We start from the raw sequence: 22,127 nt of genomic DNA, 5'->3' as shown, positions 1-22,127 counted from the left end.
TAGTATGGCTTTACTGATAAAAAAGCAGAGGTCTTATTGAGTTGTCTGTTTGAACATCACTTCAAAAGATAATGTTTAATCTATGTTGCAACCAAGTTACACAGACACGTATAATATCAAGGATTGACTTCAGTGTAAAAGAGGGTGGGGATACAGGCAAGGCGGAGTTTTGGCTTCAATTTATTTAATGCCCACATAGGTGCAAATATTAGCAAATGTGACTTGGGCACAAGTCTCTTTCTTGCCAGCGGCTCTGAGGAAGAAGCATCTCATACCACCTCCTGATCAGAAAGAGCTAAACAGCACCTCAGGGCCCCAAATATGACTCGGATTTTGTCTGTGTTTAAGACAGCAAAGACAGGGGTTCTCAATGCAGCAGCCCATCGTTACCGGGGCTTTTCCAAAGCCGGCGTTCGGCTTATGAGCGTCAAGGTATCAATCTATGTTTTACTTACTTTACGTTCCAAAATGACTATATTTTTTAATACTTTTAGCTTATATTATACAGTATATGTGTTTTTTCTATTTGCTTTGATTAAATGTATTGTTTGTCCATGCCAAGGAAAAAGGTGTAAAAGATACTATATCATATATGTGTATCTTAACCTGAAACCAATGCAGAGTAAATGGTATGCACTTTCCTACCACCAGCACATGTTTAATCCATTTAACATGGCCAACATTTTTTACAATAATCGAGAATGGATAACACCTAATTTTATTACCAAAAATATTCTGCAGTATAAGAACAAATGATTGATATTGTTGTGCCTATAGGAGTATGAGGTCTTTACAGAGGAGGTTACTAAACTTTTTTCTAATGCCCACTTCACCTCCTGCCCCCTGGACCCTGTCCTTCTCAAATACTGCGGTCACCATTTTGACTAAATTCTACAATCCTTGACTAATATCTTCAACCTCTCACTCTCTACTGGCATCTTCCCCAACCCTCTAAAACATGTGCTAGTCACTCCCATAAAAGGCCTCAGACCCCACCAATCTTAACAACTTAAGACCCATCTCTTTACTCCCTTTTGCCTCCAAACTCCTTGAACGTTTAGTCTACAACCGACTGAGCGACCACCTCATTGAGAATAACCTTCTTGATCCCCTTCAGTCTGGATTTCGTCCACAGCACTCCACAGAAACTGCCTTCCTAAAACTCACAAACGATTTACTAACAACCAAAACCAACAGTCATTATTCCATACTCTTACTCTTGGACTTTTCTGCTGCCTTTGATACAGTTGACCACCCCCTCCTCAAAAAAAAAAAAATTTGCTTGGTCTCCAAGGCTGCACTCTCCGTTGGTTCAAATCTTACCTATCTCATTGCACCTTCAGTGTCACCTACAACTCCACTTCCTCTTCTCCAACTCCCCTTTCCGTTGGGGTCCCCCAAGGTTATGTCCTTGGACCTCTACTATTCTCGATCTACACGTCCTCCCTGGGTCAGCTGATAGCCTCCTATGGCTTTCACTACCATTTATCTGCTGATGACACCCAAATCTATCCCTCAGCTCACCCCATCATTCTCCTCACACATCACTGATCTACTAACAGACATATCAGCCCGGATGTCAAACCACTTCCTCAAACTTAATCCATCTAAAGCTGAGCCCTTAATATTTCCTCCCCCACGTGCCCCTTCCCCTGACTTCTCTGTCAAGATTAATGGCACATCTATCAGTCCGTCTCCACATGTCATGGTGCTAGGGGTAACCTTAGACTCTGAACTGTCCTTTCAGGCCCACATACAATCCCTCTCCAAATCATGCTGCCTTAGCCTCTGGAGCATTTACAGAATATGCCCCTTTTTAACTAATGACACCACCAAGCTTCTTATTCACTCCCTGGTCATCTCTCGCCTCCACTACTGCATTGTAATCCTCATTGAAATACCTTTACATAGGCTATCCCCCCTTCAGTCCATAATGAATGCCGCTGCCAGACTCATACACCTTAACAGCTATTCAGTGTCCTCCACCCCTCTCTGCCAATCCCTCCACTGGCTTCCATTCACCCAATGAATAAAATTCAAAGTACTAACAATAATTTACAAAGCCATCCACAACTCTGCCCCCAGCTACATCACTAACCTAGTCCCAAAATACCAACCAAGCCGCTCTCTTCGGTCATCCCAAGACCTCCTGCTTTCTAGCTCCCTTGTCACCTCCTCCCAAGCTTGCCTCCAGGATTTCTCCAGAGCTTCTCCCATCCTTTGGAACTCCCTACCCCAAATCTGTCTGACTGTCCACTAATCTATCCATCTTTAGGCGATCCCTGAAAACCCTTCTCTTCAAAGAAGCCTATCCTGCTTCTAACTAACACTGTTTTACTTCCTCCATCAGCTCATCCCCCCACAGCTATTACCTTTTGTATCAATTGACCCTTCCTTTTTAGATTGTAAGCTCTAACGAGCAGGGCCCTCTGATTCCTCTTGTACCAAATTGTAATGTAGCTGTAATGTCTGCCCTCATGTTGTAAAGCACTGCGCAAACTGTTGGAGCTATATAAAACCTGTATAATAATAATAATAGGAGTATAGACACTCCACATTTACTAACACATGGGCCTGTTGGATCCATTTTCGCACAACCTTACACCAAACTTCCGCCACAACACCACGACCACGTTGAAACACAGCTAAAATAGACAATATTACCACTACTCGAACTCCGTCCTCCCCTTCCCCATCCCCCACTTGCCCAACCCCCACTCACACCCGTACCCTGACCTCTCCTCTAGAAGGGTTCCCCCCCTTCCCCACCTTCCCCTTCACCTTTTCTCCACCCTAAACACCAGACTATACCCTTCTGTATGCTCTTGGAGATATCTTCCTGCTCTATGTCCTGAAATTGAGACTAAGATGCGCCCATTGACACACACGATGATCTGACCTACTTCATTGGCCACGTCCAGTTGTTAATTAAACAACACTAACTCATTGAAAATACTTTTACATCCACAGTGTGCTCCCCTTTGGGGTGGATGGCTAGCATGGAGACTGGACGTGGCTACAAGCACCCGCATATGGACCTATCCCATTACGCCACTATACCCACACTTATATTTGATGTTAGTTTATACCTAATATGGTTAATGCCTCATAGGCTTTTAGTTATTACACTTAAGGTGACAGTTCCACATCATACAACTATCGTTACAATGTAAATTAGCCCCCCCGGGGTGTTTGGGCTTTCTATCTATGTAATCCAATACTTCAGATGAATGTTAGTCCGTTCAATCTACTTACATCAATCGGATTACGATAACTATGCTGTATTGGTTAACCTGCCTTCCCCCCATCTTTTTGTTATTTCTTTCTTATTTTTCTAATCTTTCTATACAACTATGATGCATGTACGCCTATGGCAAAATGTTAATAACAAGAGTTGTATTTTCTCATAGAACTGCTCCATGTTCGTACTGCTTGTACTAGCTTACTACGAATGTCTCAGATATTTGTAATCTTTGCAATATTTGTTAATAAAATTCTTTTGGAAAAAAAAAAAAAAATAATAATAGGAGTATGAGGTCTTTACTTCTGAAAAGTATTAGACTAGTAAGTACCTAACCAAGAGTGAGTTTGCTCTGGGACCAATTTAGATTTTCTTCTGTGTAATTTGGCCTATGGCTGAATGTGAAGAGAAAAAGCTGCCGTATGCCGCATGCCAGATAAATCACTAGCATTTTTTTTATTGTAAAAAACATTAACAAGCATGGCAATGATGGAATTTGCCCTAGGGCCAGCCTCACTAATGCATTTCACCCAACTTGCCTTAGTCGTTTGGTTGATAGTAATTCACAAGCAGTAAACTATCTTTTTAATTGTATATTAATGGGTTGAGCTGTCACAAAGAGATTTTATATAATCCCTCTTAGCCCTTGTACACACGGTCGGAGATTCCGTCGGAATGTGTCCGATCGGAGGGTTTTGTCGGATATTCCGACTGTGTGTGGTCTGCATCGGACTCTTTCCGTCAGAATATCCGTCAGACCAACTTTTCCAACTTGCCGGAAATATTTTCCGACAAAATGCTCCGATCGGACATACTCCGATCATGTGTAGAGAATTCCGATCGGACAAAGTGCCACGCATGCTCAGATCAAATTCCTACACCAAAGCTATTGGCTACTAGCGTGAACATAGTCCCGTCGTAACGAAATAACCTCATCACGTCGGATTTTCCGACATCTTTGTCCGACCGTATGTATACAACAGTTTCGGACAAAATCCGTCAGACAAAATCCGACGGACAAAATCCGACGGATTTGGTTGTCGGAATCTCCGACCGTGTGTACAAGGGCTAACAATGATTTAAATCTCTCGCTAATGACCCATTTGAACATGTCCATTTTCTTGCAATAAAATTCATATGTTTTGTTTCATGGAAATTCAATTTTTTTTATTTTGTAGCTAGTTTACAGAAAAGTACTGCAGATTAGTGCAATTTGGAAAAAAGCATACACATCAACTATACCAATCTCAATAGATTATAAATGCACAAAAACATATATATCATGCAGATTTTAAACGGCAGGTGCACAAAGGAAAATTATTATTCTGAATGTTTCTCCAATACGCCTGTTTAAAACATGAGTGTATGCATATTTTACGCATTATGCAAAGTAAGAGAAACATTTAAAAGAAGGATTTTCCATGGTTCCATGCTTTTAAAATCCACATAAAACATGTTACTGCTTAATATAGAGGTGGAAGAGCAGTACCTCTACATGACCCAAATTAAACTGACAGCATTGCTTTATTGGGTCAAGTGTGTCCAGGCGTAAATTGTACTCAAAATGTAAATTTGTTTGTTCAGTGAAACAGTACAAAGAATAATGATGCTGGACTGGGTGCATCCATTCCGATTTTAGTTGTAGGTGACAGGCTACTATGGGTTAAATGCACAGTAATGTTCTTTGCATTAACATACAGAAAATCCATAAATCAAGCACAAAGGTAGGATGACACTTTTATGCTTTTCTATGCTTTTTAAAAAAAAAAAAACACCTGTAAACTTATCAGGAAAGAGGGTATCACATAGACAAACAAGAGCAAGGTTGTTTTGTAGCATTCAGTATTTGTCAGTGCTAAATCACCATTTTAGCTCCAATGTTTTAAAGAAGGATAGCTCATGCATTTTTGTGCATACATTTAGGTGACAGGTGAGCCATTGTCAGTAAATGTCCTGCCTAGGTAGAAAGTGCAGACATGGCAAAAGATGGCTTCACGATAAGTTTTCTTTCACGTTTAATGCCCATGCACACTGCTTATGTCTATACCACATGGCATTGTAGTTATTACTAAATAATGGGTGAAAAGTAACCATCAAATATTTAACCATTGTATTTAACAATCAACAAACTACCAGCATTCCATTCTGCCATGGAATCTTTTAAAATATTTTTGTATGGCCGATGTTACCCGCTCATATGCCATGTTAATTTTTAAACTGATTCTTTGAATTATAATAAACAAAATATTTATTTTAATCATTCAAAATAATCTTGCAAATCATTTAGGCATTAAGCTGTTTGAAAAATATATGTTCTACTGTGTGAGGCATCTGATCGTAATTTACTGAGTGGAATGTCATTCATCACCCAATGACTCCTGTTGAGGTCACAGTGAGATTTTATCTCAGATTTACTTGACACAGCACTCTGGGAAGAGGTCAAGGACAGATCATAGCAAATATGCAAAAATGAAGAATCAGGCAGGCAAAATGTAGACTATATAGGGCAAAGATCTCTTGATTTATACACAAAGAAGCACCATCAATGCAAATGACTTTAAAAAAATTTTTTTAAAGGTCTGAATTGTTCTCCCAGCTCGTCTATTGTATTAAAGCGGTACTAAGCCCCAAAGCAAAACTTTTATATATTACAGATTGACAATTATTAGATGTTGTGGCTGCCTTCATTTTAATTGTTTTAGGCCTTTTCCCTTTATTTTCAGTTGTTGATCCAACCACTAAGCCTGTTATTTTTTTAATTTCATGTAAAATCTTGATCCCAAAAGGAAAAAAATACTGTTGCTGTTTAAAAAGTATAAACTGGAGACTGGCTTTAATTTATTAGTCAAATCCATCTAAATCTGCTAGTGCATCTAACACTACCCTCTCTGCAGATTGACAATGCTGCTGAACATAGGTGTTTCCATCCCTGACCTTTTCTAATAATGCAGCGGCTGAAAAAAATAGCTGTAAAGTGCCCCATTGGAAACCATATTAAATGGACTGTAGTGCATTTCTGCAAAAAGGAAAAAGCAATAAAAAAAAAAACGCATAGGTATGAACCAAGCCTTAGACAGGAAGTGTGTTACTAGCAGAATCACCAGGTGAAAATAAAGGAAAAAAAGCCTAATGAAAAAATGTTAATAATAAAGTGGTGTTCCAGCTTCAAAAAAAGATTTTTTTTTAATAAGTCAGCAGCTACAAACACTGTAGCTGCTGACTTTTAATAAGCACACTTACCTGTCCTGGGAGCCCACAATGTCAGCCCCCGAGGCCGATCCGTCCATCATATTGGGTGCAGGCGCTGCCATTCCAACTAAGGAAAACTGACAGTAGAGCGTGCAGGCTTTACTGCTGGTTTCCTACTGCTTGACTTTCGCAACGCTTTCTGAATGGCCCCATCGTCTTCTGGGACACACACAGGTCTCATAATGCAGGGGAGAAGAGGAAATGATGCCCTGGGCTGCGGCCGAGCTAGGACGGAAGTACACTCAGTACTTCAGAAAAGGTAAGTAAGAAAAAAAATTAAAATAATAACAATTATCCAAAATTGAGTGGTGGAGGGGTTACTTTCCTTTAAAGGGGTTGTAAAGTTATTATTATTATTATTATTTTTTTAAATAACAAACATGTTATACTTACCTCTACTGTGCAGCTCGTTTTGCACAGAGTGGCCCTGAACCTGGTCTTCTGGGGTCCCTCGGCGGCTCTCTCGGCTTCCTCCCGCAAGTACTTCTCAGGTTCATGCAAGCTCCCTCGCATGGTGAGAAGCACTTGCAAGCGCGCTCCCGTGATACAGCCGGTGGCTATAGCAGCTCGCTGTATCACTCAGCCCCACCCCCGGTGTGCCACGTCATTGGATGTGATTGACAGCAGCACGAGCCAATGGCTGCGCTACTTTCAATCCATCCACTCCAGTCAATCAGCGGCCAGGCTGAGCGGCGAAGAGGACGTCGGGGGCGAGTGCGGGACTTTCGAGGAGTCAGGTAAGTAAAACGTGTTGACTGGGGGCACTGTGAATGCATTAAGGTGATTTTTTTTTTACCTTTACAACCTTTTTAAGGCAAAGTGGGTGGAACGCCGCTTTAAAATTCTGGTTTTGAGGTAATATCTCTGAATTTGTGTGAAATAGAATTTTCCAATGCTGTGTAAAAAGTAAACTGTTATTATTCTAACATTTGATTCGGAGCACTTATGCCTTGATGGCCTGTCTACTTTCTGGTCTATAGTCTTTTGGGATTTATGTTTGATTTAACATAAATATCTCATTGGCAACTAAACAACGATTCAGAGGAAACATTCCTGGCAATAACAATAAGGATCTATATATATATATATATATATATATATATATATATATATATATATTTTTTTTTTTTCCACTCCATGAGTCTCCTTGCTTCTTCATCCCCCTCGGCTCAGGCTGCCTTGCTGTTCTCCCACAGTGGGTGGCCGCTGTACACAGTACACAGTAGGGATTGAAGATGACTCAGAAAGCATTCTGCGACAGCCATGGCGGACCCTGCAAGGACCGCTCACAGACACCAATGCACTTGACCCCCCTCGCTGCCCCCCCCTGCAACCCCCCCCCCCCCCCCCCACCATGATCCCATTTCTCACTTTTTTTTCAGAGAAATAAACACTACAAACACAGAAGATGTTATTTAGTGCAGACGCTTTTGTAAAGTAAAATTTTTCAGTTGCTGCAACAACAATCTTTATAAATGTGTAGAAGCTTGACCAATGGCTTTTGGGAAAAAATAGCCTGTAGTGCTTTAGCTTACAATTGCACTTGTTGTTTGTTCAAAATTCTGATATTTTGTTAGTAAAAGGCATCAAATTCTTTAAATATATACATTTTACCACATATTTACTTATTGCCCAAAAAAATGAGTTTTAGAATTCTATCCTTGCTGTTATTGTATTCTTTATTGTCTCCTTGCAAAACTTCAAACAGAAAATTATTTATTTGAGGCAGTTAATGTTTGCACCTTAAAATATAAAACACAGCTCATGTAATTGTAGCTTTGCTTTGCCAGCTATCAGGGTTTAAAGGAGATGTACAGCCAAAGTTTGTTTGGCTGTACTTCTCCTGTGGACCTCAGGAGTGCAATACGAACTGCACTCCTGTGAAGCGTTTTCAGCAGACAGCAGGCTGAAGTCTGCTGTCTGCCGATGTCATAGCCACATGCCTGGACTGGCACACGGCTCAGCCTCTCAGCAAGCTGCCTCCACAGCCCAGTGCTCCAGTGAGCGAGGAGAGGGCAGAGCAGAGAGTGGTAACTGATGGTCACCAGCTCTCTGCTCAGGGAGCTGTGAGAGCTGTGAGAACTAAGCAATGAGCGGTGTTAAATCATTTGGTTCTCAGTGTTAGGACCAGCGGGGGACAGATGCAGCGATGCAGCATCGGACTGATGCTACATTCACCTAGGTAAGTATAAATCTGCAAAAACCCTAAACCCGATTCTTCCATTTTAAGAAAATCTGGTCTCCGGCCAGAAACACCAAAAGAGAGAATGCGAGCAAGGGGACTATTGCGGTGCATATTACACATTTGTAGACATTGAAACAACAAGAAAGGAAAACATATATGACATAAAATTTAATCGTTTATTAAAAATAAAAGCATTTCGCAATGTAACATAGCAATAACTCATGGGGAAGGTGTAGTATTTCAACTAGTTTCGCTTTTTCAGCTTCTTCAGGAAATACAAGCATCTAGAGATATGTACATAAGTCACAATTAGATCAATAAAAACTGTATGAAGTAATCTTTGATAATGATATAGAGAAAAATGGAGAAAAGAACAATTATACAATGCATATAAAATATTGTTGCAGGGTCTTACCCAAACGCCTTAGCCCCAGGGTAGCTCAGACATACCGGGGGGAGTCTCCCCCGGTGACTGGGAGGGGTAATGACCCCGACACAAGCCGATATCTAGATGTATGGAAACATTTATATTAAGCTCACTAATTTCAAAAAATATATGTTATAACCCCGAGACCTTTCACAAGTGGTAGCCCTATGTGAGGTATACGTGTATTGTCACAATTGGATAATTGTGAAAAATATTGGATAGCGGTGATAAGTACCGTACATAAAAATACCCGATGAAGATGAAACCACCAGGTGAGAGATATTGGAGAGGTGAAAATAGAAAAGAAGAAATGCAATCCGTGCATGGTGTAAAGTGCAGAGTAACCATAAGTGCACAAGAATAATAGTGTGGTGAACAAGAAGTAGCCTGTTAGAAAAGAGGCCCGAAGAACAGGTAAGTATTGGTGGAAAACTGCAAGGGCAGGGGTCAGGAATAAATTAGATCATAATTACCCATAAAAGGCTGCGAAAGTTTGTCTATAGGGTCCGGAAAACAGGGAAGTGGGGCTAACCACCACTGTGTGGGTGGAAAATTTAGCCTCCTTGGTATGATCGGCGTGTGACATAAGAGAGCTCGAGTGTAGCAAGACACTGGAGGGTAAGTAATTTTCTGCGTAGACAATGGTCATAGATTAGTCCTATTAAGGACATCCAATAACGAGTAATATGTTAAAAAGGTACAGATGGTACCCCATCTCTAAGATATCCACTCACCGGTCATTGTATCACTATCTGAAATTTCTCCGGATCCCTTCGGCGTGTCAGGATAGCGGTAGATACCGCCAATTTATACCCCTCAACCCCACTAATGGACGCCTGCGCCGTATCACCGGCGCATAGCTTCGAGGGGCCAGGGACTCAACAGCACGTGCGCAAGCGGAGCTTACCGCGCACGCGCACCCCACACCGACGCGCATAACGCTGGCCACGCACAGCACTGTCGTGCGCGAGCCCGTACCGCGCCAGGTCCGGGTGGCGCATGCGCGGCAGCACCGCGCGCACGCGTGTGCAGGCGTCCAACATGGCCTGACAGAGTCGGCCGGGACGCGTGCGAGAGGAAGAGATGGCGCGGCCTCCATTAGATGGACCGCCCATCACCCTCCCAGAGTCCCACCAGCCACCGGGTGCATCATGAAAATTAATATTCCTAATTTACTACTTTATGAGGCCATATCTAATCTTCCATTTTAAAGCGGGACAATTGTATGTTGTGCACTTGTGAAAATCAATTTGCACCTTATTAGTTGTATGTTGATTGTTCTGCTTTTTATTTGCTACTTTTGGTGTGTCAAGTATGAACAAGAGGTATGCCTGCGCCATGTGAGAATGTTTTAATTATGATGTCGGAAACAATTGTTCAAAAAAGATCACTTTTGCGGCTAGTAGGACTTGCTAGGGAGATTTGTACTGTATATGTCTATGTAAAATTGAAGTAGGATATTATTTACACAAACATTTTTTAAACATAGCAAAGAAGAAATAAATTTGAGTTCAAAACATTAGTGATTTTTGCTAGCAGAAATTTTAAGTTAACCTAAAATTAATGGACAAAAATATGGTTCGAATCCCAACCACGACACTACCTGCCTGGAGTTTGCATGTTCTCCCTGTGCCTGGGTTTCCTCCGGGTACTCCGGTTCCCTCCTACACTCCAAAGACATGCAGGTAGGTTAATTGGATCCTGTCTAAATTGTCCCTAGTATGTATGAATGGGAGTTAGGGACCTTAGATTGTAAGCTCCTTGAGGGTAGGGACTGATGTGAATGTACAATGTATATGTAAAGTGCTGCGTAAATTGATGGCGCTATATAAGTAACTGAAATAAATAAAAATAAAAAAATAAATATACCACCGAAAATCTGGCTATATTCCAAGAAAAGAGATAGTGGCCTCCATTTAAGAATAGTATCATAGGCAGCAGGATTTTTGACACACATATCTAAAGCCTATATTATGTTTTATATATATGAAGATGTCATAGCTGAGTCATAAATATGTGACACAGAAAAACAGTTACACACAATTATCAAATTTTTTCTCACGGTTATCTATACCAGTGTTTCTCAACCTTTTTTCAGTCAAGGCACCTTTAAAATTATAGACAATCTCAGGGTACCCTCAAAAATTATGTATAGGTCACTTCCAACACTAGATGACGGGTGCTTCCATTCTTTGCTTTGAAACCTTCAAAAATGTATTTCTTTTGTATCTGCATGTGCTTTACTGTCTTGCTCCCCTGCATGGCATGCTTCTTCCTTTTTTTTGCTCAAGCCTGTATCTTGATATTATTTTACTCAATAAAAACCATTGTAACAGAAAATTATGGACAGTCTCAAGGTACCCCATTCTAAAATGTAAAAAAACGATTCTAATAGTTTTACACAATGCAGCAACATCCAAACATAGGACACCCAATGTTAGGAGGTGATTTATACTTCCAACGCAAATACACTTTTGTACACTGGTACTGACTAGTATTCAAGTGTTTCTCTCCATCACTCAGCTAATGTGACCCCAAGTGCTGGGGGACATCATTGTTTGTTAGGATGTCAGTGTCTAGAAAGTCATAATGGTGCACAATGAAAACCATGGCTTTGTGTATCTAAAAGGCAGGCTTGATCCACCTGCTGTCTTGTATACAATTTGTAATAAATTTGTAGGTATTTTGCCAAGGCACTCCTGAAGAAACCTCAAGGAACCCTGGTTGAAAAAGGCTAATCTATACTATATTATTGGATGAAATGAAATGTTTCTGTTTAATGGAGCAATGCATTGTAGTTGCTTAATCTAGGCACACACATTGGTGAATTCATCAGTATTTATATAATATGGCCCTGCATAAAAAAATTGATTTGTAAATTCATTGTATGGCCTAGACTAGCTTTAGTATTGCCATGCCTCTAGAGGATTCACCATAGGACTATATGGAAGAATCACTTAATCTGGTAACCAAGTAATTGTAATAAAGACCTAAATATGAATTAAATTCCTGTGCACACTAATGAAAATTCTGACACCAATGCTATTCATATATTAATGTATAGTATATTATAGTGTATAGTATGTTTTCATATATATTGTTTTTATCTTCAATGTTTTATTGTAACCAAACTTTAAAAAATTTAATGAATGTATTTTTCTTATTATTTACTAAGGGCCTAACAAATCAAATACACTGTAAACTTCATACCATTGATTGTATGTTCCATTTAATGATTGCACTTGTTCTATTTAGGCACAAACTGCTAATTTAGTGTTGGAAGATGGCACAAAAATCAAAGGATATTCATTTGGGCACCCTGCATCGGTTGCCGGTGAGGTCATCTTTAACACTGGTTTGGGCGGGTGAGTAAAACCTAAAATAATTATTTTTATTAAAAAAAAATGTTTTAAATACTGTATATTAAAACTGACCATACAGAAGCTTACATTTCCACTTAATTTAAGCGATTTTTTTCCCATCAACATTGTAAATCGTTTTAGTTTGCTTTATCATTGATAAGTAAATATATTTGAAAGGAACATAACAAGTATGAAACAGTCTATCATAGGAAAGATCTTACCAGCCTTCCCTTATTATGTTAGTTCCTCCTTCAAGTGGAGGCACTGATCATTATCAGGTTGATGTAGATAGCTCTTCTGTTAGGACCTATGGAGATAAGAAGTGCATGAGCAGTACTGCAGTGGGTAGTTAGCATGGAGACAGTAAGGCATGATTAACACTGACCTGTGTTTTTTTTTGTGCTTTTGCAGTGCACTGAATGCAGACAATTTACTTTCAAATGTTTATATTAGAGTTTTACACAATTAGAGAATTAGAGAACATAACACATGAACAGTCTTAAGCAATGGCAATTACAATACCGAATGCAAACAGAGGCCAAAGAAGAATTTCTCACTATAATCTATTCAAAGCCTCATTTTAATAGATAAAACAATTGCAAGGAAGGCTGGGAACAGCAGCCTTGTAACCATAGATCCAAAAAGAAGAGAAAAAAACCCCATAAGGTCGAGATAATTGAGAGAGGAGGATAACAACGTGCCACAGAAGGAGGTCAAAAGAGAGGGAAAAGGGAAAAGAAGCAGAGAAAGTAAAGGGTAAACCAAGAGAACCTGATATCACAGTCCGAACTAGAGACTAGTAATTACAATTAATAAATTCAAAGTTAATCACTGCACTAGTACTAATAAAGCAGCTGACATACATTTTATAGTGACAATAAAAAGCATAAAAAATAAATGTATGCAGCGCTAGTAACATAACATTAAAATTAAAAGTAAAAGTCCATAGTGTTTAAAATGAAGTCCTTGTCCAGGGAAAAAGATGGAACCACCCACGGTGTAGACAAAGGCGCAATTAGGTGAGCACAAACACATCCTCCATCGAACATCAACACACCAGACCTCTTACCAAAGAAAATAGAACAGTGAATTACAGGTGGTCAAACAAACATGATACATCCACAGCACCACGAAACCTCTTCACTTGAATCATAGATGGCTGGGTCTTGTAGCCTCACCAGATGGAAGTTCAAAAGTGCATGCATAGAATACAAGAAAGCAACTCCTCATAGTGTAGTATATTAAAACTAGGATCACATTTATTTAAAAACAGCCAGGGTACTCACATTTTAGCAAATAAAAACAAGCATATCAGAATCAGCAGTCTGTTATGGTTAGCATTATTTTCCAACCACAAAGATGGCCGTGGTCAACATGTGACAGCGTTGTGACGTCTGAGCTCTACCCTACGCAGCGTTTCGTTCAATAGAATGTCATCAGGGGCGCCCCGGTGCAGGGGGCGCACTGGGAATTTCCGTTGCTGCTCCTCCCTCACTGACAGGAGTGACCATGTATTCACCGCATATCTACCGATTCCCTGACTCCTCCGTTCATCCAAATCTGCCTTATCTCTGCTATTTACTGCAGCTAATAATCACTTTCTCCTCTAGCAAGCTACACTCCCATCCTTAATTGCTCTCCTTCCTGGGACACTTCACCTTCTTCCCTGTTACTCTCACTATTGTCTGGCTCATCTCTGCTCCACCCAGTTTACACCTCTCTCTACCTTTCCTGCTCGATCATCACAGTAGGGGCTTGTTTAAACTTGCTTCAAAACAAGACTTTGGACATGCTTTGTTAAAGCTCTCTGAATGCCAGTCAAAGCTCCTGTCATCAAACAAGGCAGAGAATGCAACATAATCCCCAGACTTTGTGTACAGACTCAATGAACAATGGTTGTGGGGAGGATATGGATGTTGTTCAATATACAATTTGTGTAAAGAATCTCTGTAGGGTGAACTGAAGATTCAGGAGAAGATTACAGGGGAAACCATTGTGTGTTTAATGCAGGTATAGTATCACTGTTTAAAGTGTATCTGTAGGCAACACTTCATTTTTTATTTTGGATAGAGCGGGGAAAGGTTAGACCTGACAGATTTTTATTGCTGTCTTTGTCTTATTAAGTAAGGAAATTCAAAATTTTGTCTCCATAACAAGTCTTCCAAAGGGCACACCTTAAACAGGGACAACACTCTAAGATGGGAAAAAAACTCACTTTGGGAGATTTATTTTAACATCCTTTCGCATCTTTTTGTCAAGAAGGAAAAGGAAATAACCCCAATGGTACACGTTTGGGCTATATGTAGCCAGATCCTGGACAACAGTAACATAGAGAAGAAGACATTTCCCTCTTTACAATCAGTTTACTTTCACTTTCTGCTGTTGTGCTGAATGTTGTAAAGCACTATCCCCTCCAGTCAGGAGAGGGAGAACTATAGCTAGAAAAGCCTATGCATTCCTATGCAGAACGCTGAGTATTTGAAGTCCAGTAAGTAAGCCATGTTGTGAACCTTATGGACCATTTGCTCTGTAATCTCCAAGAGATATTGGAGCAAGGAGGAGGAGTGGAGCTGCTTTTCTGAGATTGTTCAGTTAGGCTCTCTCTCTTTTGACGCTGAGGGAACTGATGGAAGCATGTCTGCTGCATATGGACCAGACTGCTGAGAGGCCAGAACAGCAAAGATACCTGAGGCAGCACAGACCGCAGCTATCATATTTGTACCATTGCTGTAGGGAGACCAGAGTATCCCATCACCCTCTGCTTCCCACCACTGAAACCCTAGTTGCATTCTGTAGAGAGGGGGCCTACTTACAGCTAGAGTTCACAGCGGCACAACAGGGACTGGTGAGAGGGCACTGCCAATTGTTCACACTGCTAGCAGGGACTGAGTTACTAAAGGCAGGGCATTATGTATACTACACCTATACTGCACCTTTGCTGCATGTTTACTGGAGCTATACTACATGCTGGTTTATTGAAACTGTTGTTAAGTGCACCAATGCTTCCTAAATGGCCCCAATGCTATCTGGCAGAAGAACAGCTCCTCCTGTAAAACTATCCTGTGAGTCCCCTTTGTTCCCTTCTCCCCTTTCCTTCATTTCTATATGGTCTAGGGCTAGCATAGTCACCATTATTGCACTTAGGCAGTATAGTTCCTGCACAGCGGAAGTTTTGTTTGATAAATCAAGCTATGTTACTGCTCACTGCTGTGCTGTAAGTGACTTTGCTACTGTTTATGCCGATGTGGACGCCAAGTGTCCTTTCGTGCCTAGTCCTTATTACTAATCACCTTGTTTTCTGACTTGTGTTACTACCATTGATAATATATTTTTATGCTTACTTTGTTAAAAACCATATCAGGTGACAATATGCTATGTTTCCCTTTATTAACTGGTTCAATGCCTCTTTGATATAGTACTACCACTGGGTACTAACTACTAAGTATTACTTTTGGTGATTTTCTGTGATATTGCATGCTTTTTACTCTCTAGCTCACCTAGGGGCTGAAGTTCTTAAAGAGGTTGATACAAAGAGCAGAGGGCCCATCCTAACTAGCAACTCCTACGGGGGGTAGCACTACATAAACAAACACTTTAAGCATGGTCTATGCAGCTAAATTTAAAACTGGAGGCAAAATCCTCATTATAAAGCATTATATCATTCAGGAGGTATGAAAGCTGCAGATTTAAAAATATTGAAAATTACCTTTAAAATTACTTTAATGTGCTTAAGTTCATAAGGGAATTAGCACTTGGGTTTATATATACTCCTTGCACTAAAATGCAAGGAGATCCCTCCAGAACAAGGTAAAACAAAATTGTACTGCAGTTCCCATATTCAGATAAATGTGCTTTATTTCCTAGACAGAGATGTAAGGTCTATTCACTCTTCTACCTTGTGTTTCTAGATATGTAGAAGCTGTGACAGATCCAAGCTATCATGGTCAGATTCTCACTCTTACCAACCCGATAATTGGAAACGGCGGTGCACCGGACACCAAGGCCCGAGATGCCTATGGCCTCATGAAATACATTGAGTCTGAGAATATCCAGGTAAAAGGCCTTGCCATGCTTTAGTTTTTTCCCCCCATTTCTATGTACTGTATGAACTTTCTCTTTAAATATGTGTATTGGTCTGTTGCCAAGATAAAATCAATAATTGACACGCTGTAAAACGTACAGTCTGGCTGATTTCCCACTGTGATCATGCAAACTCTGTATGTCTACTGTGTACGGGAGTTAACATGAGAACTTTGTACTAGATATGGTCAGTTGCAAGGTCAGTTATATGGGTGACCCATAGAAACAAATGGCTCATTAGTATTCACTAGAATGTCCATATTCAGTGCAAGGACTGTAGTTAGACATAATGTATACCTGAATAATGATGCCCTTGTGCACAAGCTTTCTTCCCCTGTCTCACAAGCTTTTTTAAAAGAAATGGCTACAGCTAAAATGTATTTTAGGTGAAAATATAATGGCTGTCTTATATTCACATCTAATTTCTAATTATACAGGCCAACAAACAAAAGAAGGAAGATATTTTATGTTTCTTGAATTATAGTGAGTCTTCTGACTCTTCTTAACTTATCCTGCACACATGTCCCACTATAGTTTGCTGAATTTAGTCACAAATGTCTAGAAAGAGGAAAAAAAAAGAAAGAAAAGAAATGATTACAGTTTGTAAATTTTAAAGCTTGTTACTGCCTATGTTTCAATAAACCTGAGTATGGCCTCTAAGTAGGGATAGGCCAAATACCCCTCCAGTTCGGTTCGCACCAGAGTATGCAAACAGGCAAAAAATGTATGTGAACATGCAAACCCTATTAAAGTCTATGGGACACGAACATGAAAATTCAAAAGTGCTAATATTAAAGGCTTATATGCAAGTTAATGCCATAAAAAGTGTATGGGGACCCGGGTACTGCCCGAGGGACATGTATCAATGCAAAAAAAGTTTTTAAAACAACTAACTGTTTTTTCAGGAGCAGTGATTTTAAGAATGCTTAAAGTGAAACAATAAAAGTGAAATAGTCCTTTAAATATCATGCCTGGGGGTCCCCTTAGCCCTTGTACACACGATCGGAGATTCCAACAACCAAATCCATCGGATTTTGTCTGAAACTGTTGTATACACACGGTCGGACGAAGTTGTCGGAAAAACCGATCGTTCAGAACGTGATGACGTTATTTCATTATGACGGGACTACGTTCAGGCTAGTAGCCAATACCTTTGATGTAGGAATTTGATCTGAGCATGCGTGGCACTTTGTCCGATCGGAATTCTCTACACATGATCGGAGTATGTCCGATCTGAGCATTTTGTCGGAAAATATTTCCGGCAAGTTGGAAAATTTGGTCCGACGGATATTCCGACGGAAACAGTCCGATGCATATCACACACACAATCGGAATATCCGACAAAACGCTCCGATCGGACACATTCCGTCGGAATCTCCGATCGTGTGTACAAGGGCTTAGCCTGCCTGCAAAGAATGTAATTTAAACTTGCTCGTGGCTGTAATGTATTGCCAGCTCCCAGGAATATAGATAAAAATAAAGGAAAAAAAATGCCCAAATTTTTTTTAAAAACAACGTGGGGTCCCCCCAAAATTACTACCAGACCCTTCGGGCTTGGTAGGGAATTTAGGAGGAGCACCACACCAAAATGTAAAAAATTGGCATGTGGTCCCCCCAAAACCCATACCAGACCCTTATCTGAGCAAGCAGCCTGGAGGACAGGATGGGGGGGGGGGTGAGCCAATGCCCCCCGAACCATAGCAGGCCACATGCCCTCAACATGGGGAAGTTGCTTTGGGGTCATGTTCATGGGGACAAGGGCCTTATCCCCACAACCCTTGCCCGGTGGTTGTGGGAGTCTGGGGGGGGGGGGGGTTATCAGAATCTGGAAGCTTACTTTAACAAGGGCCCCCCTCTATGTGAATGGGTATCAAGTACCCCTACCCATTCAAAAAAGTGTCAAAAAGTAAAACAAAAGACAGTTTTTGACAATTCCTTTATTAAAAAAGAAAAAAAAAGTGTCCCGTGATGTCCATCCATCTTCGGACCCGAAAAGTAGAAAAAAAACTCTGCCTCCATGGGAGGGCTCCCGCCGTCTGCAGTCTCTTGGGTGTTGCAGCTGACGGCACATGACATCAGAAGAGACCCGGGTCACTTGGTTACGTCACCGGGTGGCCCCGCCCTTGCCTATATAACAGCAGTTGGTGGGACGCCTCCCATCTAGGCAAAGCTTTTTTTTTTTTTTTTTTTGGGTCCGTCGGGTGGTGTTATTGAAGATGGATGGACATCGCGGGAAACGTTTTATCTTCTTTTTTAATAAAGGTATTTTTAAAAACTGTCTTTTGTGGTTTTTACTTTTTGGCACTTTTTTTGGTGAATAAATAATGTACCCCATACCCATTCTCATAGGGGGTGGGATCTGGGGGCCCCCTTGATAAAGGGGGCTTCCAGATTCTGATAAGCCCCCCACCCTCAGACCCCCACAACCACCAGACCATGTTTGTGGGGACGAGGCCCTTGTACCCCTTCCCATGTTGAGGGCAAGTGGCCTGGTATGGTTAAGGAGGGGGGGTGCTGGCTCATCCCCCCCTTTCTTGTCCTGCCAGGCTGCTTGCTTGGATAAGGGTCTGGTATGGATTTGGGGGGGACCCTACACCACTTTTTAAAAAAATGTTGGCGCGGATTTCCCCTTAAAATCTATGCCAGACCCAAAGAGCCTGGTATGGATTTTGGAAGGGATCCCGTGCTGTTTTTTTTTTTTCCATTTTGGAGTGGAGTTCCCCTTAAAATCTATACCAGACCCAAAGGACCTGGCATGGATTGGGGGGGGGGTAGTGCTGTTTTTCTCTTAATTTTATCATAGGGTTTCCAATAACCACTTTCACACTTCGGTTCAAATATTATGACCATCCCTACCTCTGAGTGTCATTATGGCAAATACAGCCCTGCTTAAAGCATGTGTATATGGATAATGATATATTGTATGCAAAATATAAAACCTGTATGACCGCACTTAGTGCAGTATCTAATTTTTAATTCCCACCCAGTCTTGTACCTATTTTTTCCTCGATCCAATGAGATATGAGTTATACCTGTGCGGTATCTTTGGTTGTGCACTGCTGCTTGTCAAAATCTTCTTACTCCGACCCAACCATGCAAAATAATTTCTGCATTTAGTCCATTGGAGAGATTGTACCCTGAACAGGTTCCAGAGTACAAACTATCTATAGGATTGACTGAAGTTATGCCGTTACTTCTCATCCAAGTAATGCATTTACAGATCATGCAGTGAGTGGCACTGCCACGGGCAGAGCATTATTTCTTGAGCTCCTCCCCTATACCTGTACTACCACGCTGCAATCCCATAAATACACGTGTTGTTTGTTGCATTCTAGACACCTTCATAAGATTTAATGTGGAGTGTAGGCCCAAGCTGCTAAAGAGCATTGTGGCAACCACACTGCAATAGATCTTTAAACACACAAAACTGTAAAATGCTGCAAAACACCCATTGTGGGTTAATCTATACATCACTATCACTTTTTAATATCCTAATAATAGCAGAATAAAAGTAACAATATCTTATATATCTGTTACTGGTAATTACTGATATGTTTTTTTTTTTGTTTTGTTTTTCTTAGGCATCTGGTCTGCTGGTGCTCGATTACAGTCATGAGTACAGTCACTGGGGGGCAGTCAAGTCACTATCTGAATGGCTGCATGAAGAAAAGGTTTGTATCAGATCCTCGCTGGTTCTCAGGGGGAGAAATAAATTGCATATGCTTTATACAAATTGTAAACATCTACACATTTTTAAAATTTCTTTTAATCAGAATTTCTTTAGAAATTTTTTTTTTTACCTACTAATGGTAGCACTATGGCCTTCTATAATAATACTACTACTACTACTAATAATAATAATAATAATAATATATATATATATATATATATAGTATTATATCTGTACATATAGTATATGTACTGCACCACTTATACATAAGTGACCTGCAAAGTCCTACAGTGGTGTGAAAAAGTGTTTGCCCCCTTCCTCATTTCCTGTTCCTTTGCATGTTTGTCACACTTAAGTGTTTCCGAACATCAAACCAATTTAAACAATAGTCAAGGACAACACAAGTAAACACCAAATGCATATGTAAATTAAGGTGTTTATTATTAAAGGTGAAAAAAAATCCAAACCATCATGGCCCTGTGTGAAAAAGTGATTGCCCCCCCCCTGTTAAAACATACTATAACTGTGGCTGTCCACACCTGAGTTCAATTTCTATAGCCACACCCAGGCCTGATTATTGCCACACCTGTTCACAATCAAGGCATCACTTAAATAGGAGCTGCTTGACACAGTAAGGTCCACCAGAAGATCCTTAAAAGCTACACATCATGCCGAGACCCAAAGAAATTCAGGAACAATTGAGAAAGAAAGTAATTGAGATCTATCAGTCTGGAAAGGGTTATAAAGCCATTTCCAAAGCTTTGGGAATCCAGCGAACCACAGTGAGAGCCATTATCCACAAATGGCGAAGACATGGAACAGTGGTGAACCTTCCCAGGAGTGGCCGGCCGCCCAAAATTACCCCAAGAGCGCAGCGACGACTCATCCAAGAGGTCACAAAAGACCCCACAACAACGTCCAAGGAACTGCAGGCCTCACTTGCCTCAGTTAAGGTCAGCGTTCATGCCTCCACCATCAGGAAAAGACTGGGCAAAAATGGCCTGCATGGCAGAGTTCCAAGGAGAAAACCACTGCTGAGCAAAAAGAACATCAAAGCTCGTCTCAATTTCTCCACAACACATCTTGATGATCCCCAAGACTTTTGGGACAACATTCTGTGGACCGATGAGACAAAAGTGGAACTCTTTGGAAGGTGTGTGTCCAAGTATATCTGGCGTAGAAGGAACACTGCATTTCATAAAAAGAATATTATACCAACAGTAAAATATGGTGGTGGTAGTGTGATGGTCTGGGGCTGTTTTGCTGCTTCAGGACCTGGAAGACTTGCCGTGATAAAAGGAACTATGAATTCTGCTGTCTACCAAGAGATCCTGAAGGAGAATGTCCGACCATCTGTTCGTGTACTCAAGCTGAAACGAACTTGGGTTCTGCAGCAGGACAATGATCCTAAACACACCAGCAAGTCCACCACCGAATGGCTGAAGAAAAACAAAATGAAGACTTTGGAGTGGCCTAGCCAAAGTCCTGACCTGAATCCTATTGAGATGTTGTGGTATGACCTTAAAAAGGCCGTTCATGCTCGAAAACCCTCTAATGTAACTGAATTAGGACAATTCTGCAAAGATGAGTGGGCCAAAATTCCTCCAGGACGCTGTAAAAGCCTCATTGCACGTTATCGCAAACGCTTGGTTGCAGTTGTTGCTGCTAAGGGTGGCCCAACCAGTTATTAGGTTTAGGGGGCAATCACTTTTTCACACAGGGCCATGATGGTTTGGATTTTTTTTCACCTTTAATAATAAACACCTTCATTTACAAATTGCATTTTGTGTTTACTTGTGTTGTCCTTGACTATTGTTTAAATTGGTTTGATGTTCCGAAACACTTAAGTGTGACAAACATGCAAAGGAACAGGAAATGAGGAAGGGGGCAAACACTTTTTCACACCACTGTAA

The 22,127-nt window shown here is 40.8% G+C and overlaps 1 protein-coding gene across 1 annotated transcript in view; it reads left to right on the top strand.

Annotated features, from left to right (window-relative positions):
- The first annotated feature begins 206 nt into the window (after positions 1 to 206).
- The window catches only part of CPS1 (carbamoyl-phosphate synthase 1), a 179,499-nt gene continuing 157,578 nt past the window's right edge, over positions 207 to 22,127 (top strand). The window contains exons 1-4 of the mRNA XM_077448349.1: positions 207 to 432; positions 12,358 to 12,467; positions 16,373 to 16,517; positions 20,126 to 20,215. Of these exons, the coding sequence (XP_077304475.1) occupies positions 322 to 432; positions 12,358 to 12,467; positions 16,373 to 16,517; positions 20,126 to 20,215 (456 nt within the window). The 5' untranslated portion in view covers positions 207 to 321. The remainder of the gene's footprint in view (positions 433 to 12,357; positions 12,468 to 16,372; positions 16,518 to 20,125; positions 20,216 to 22,127) is intronic.

This window comes from Lithobates pipiens, unplaced genomic scaffold (genome assembly GCF_037356315.1).
Source record: "Lithobates pipiens isolate NorthernLeopardFrog02 unplaced genomic scaffold, aLitPip1_a1.2 Scaffold_22, whole genome shotgun sequence".
Taxonomy (NCBI): domain Eukaryota; kingdom Metazoa; phylum Chordata; class Amphibia; order Anura; family Ranidae; genus Lithobates; species Lithobates pipiens.
The sequence above is the reverse complement of the archived record's forward strand: the minus strand, read 5'-3'. Positions and strand labels throughout refer to the sequence as shown.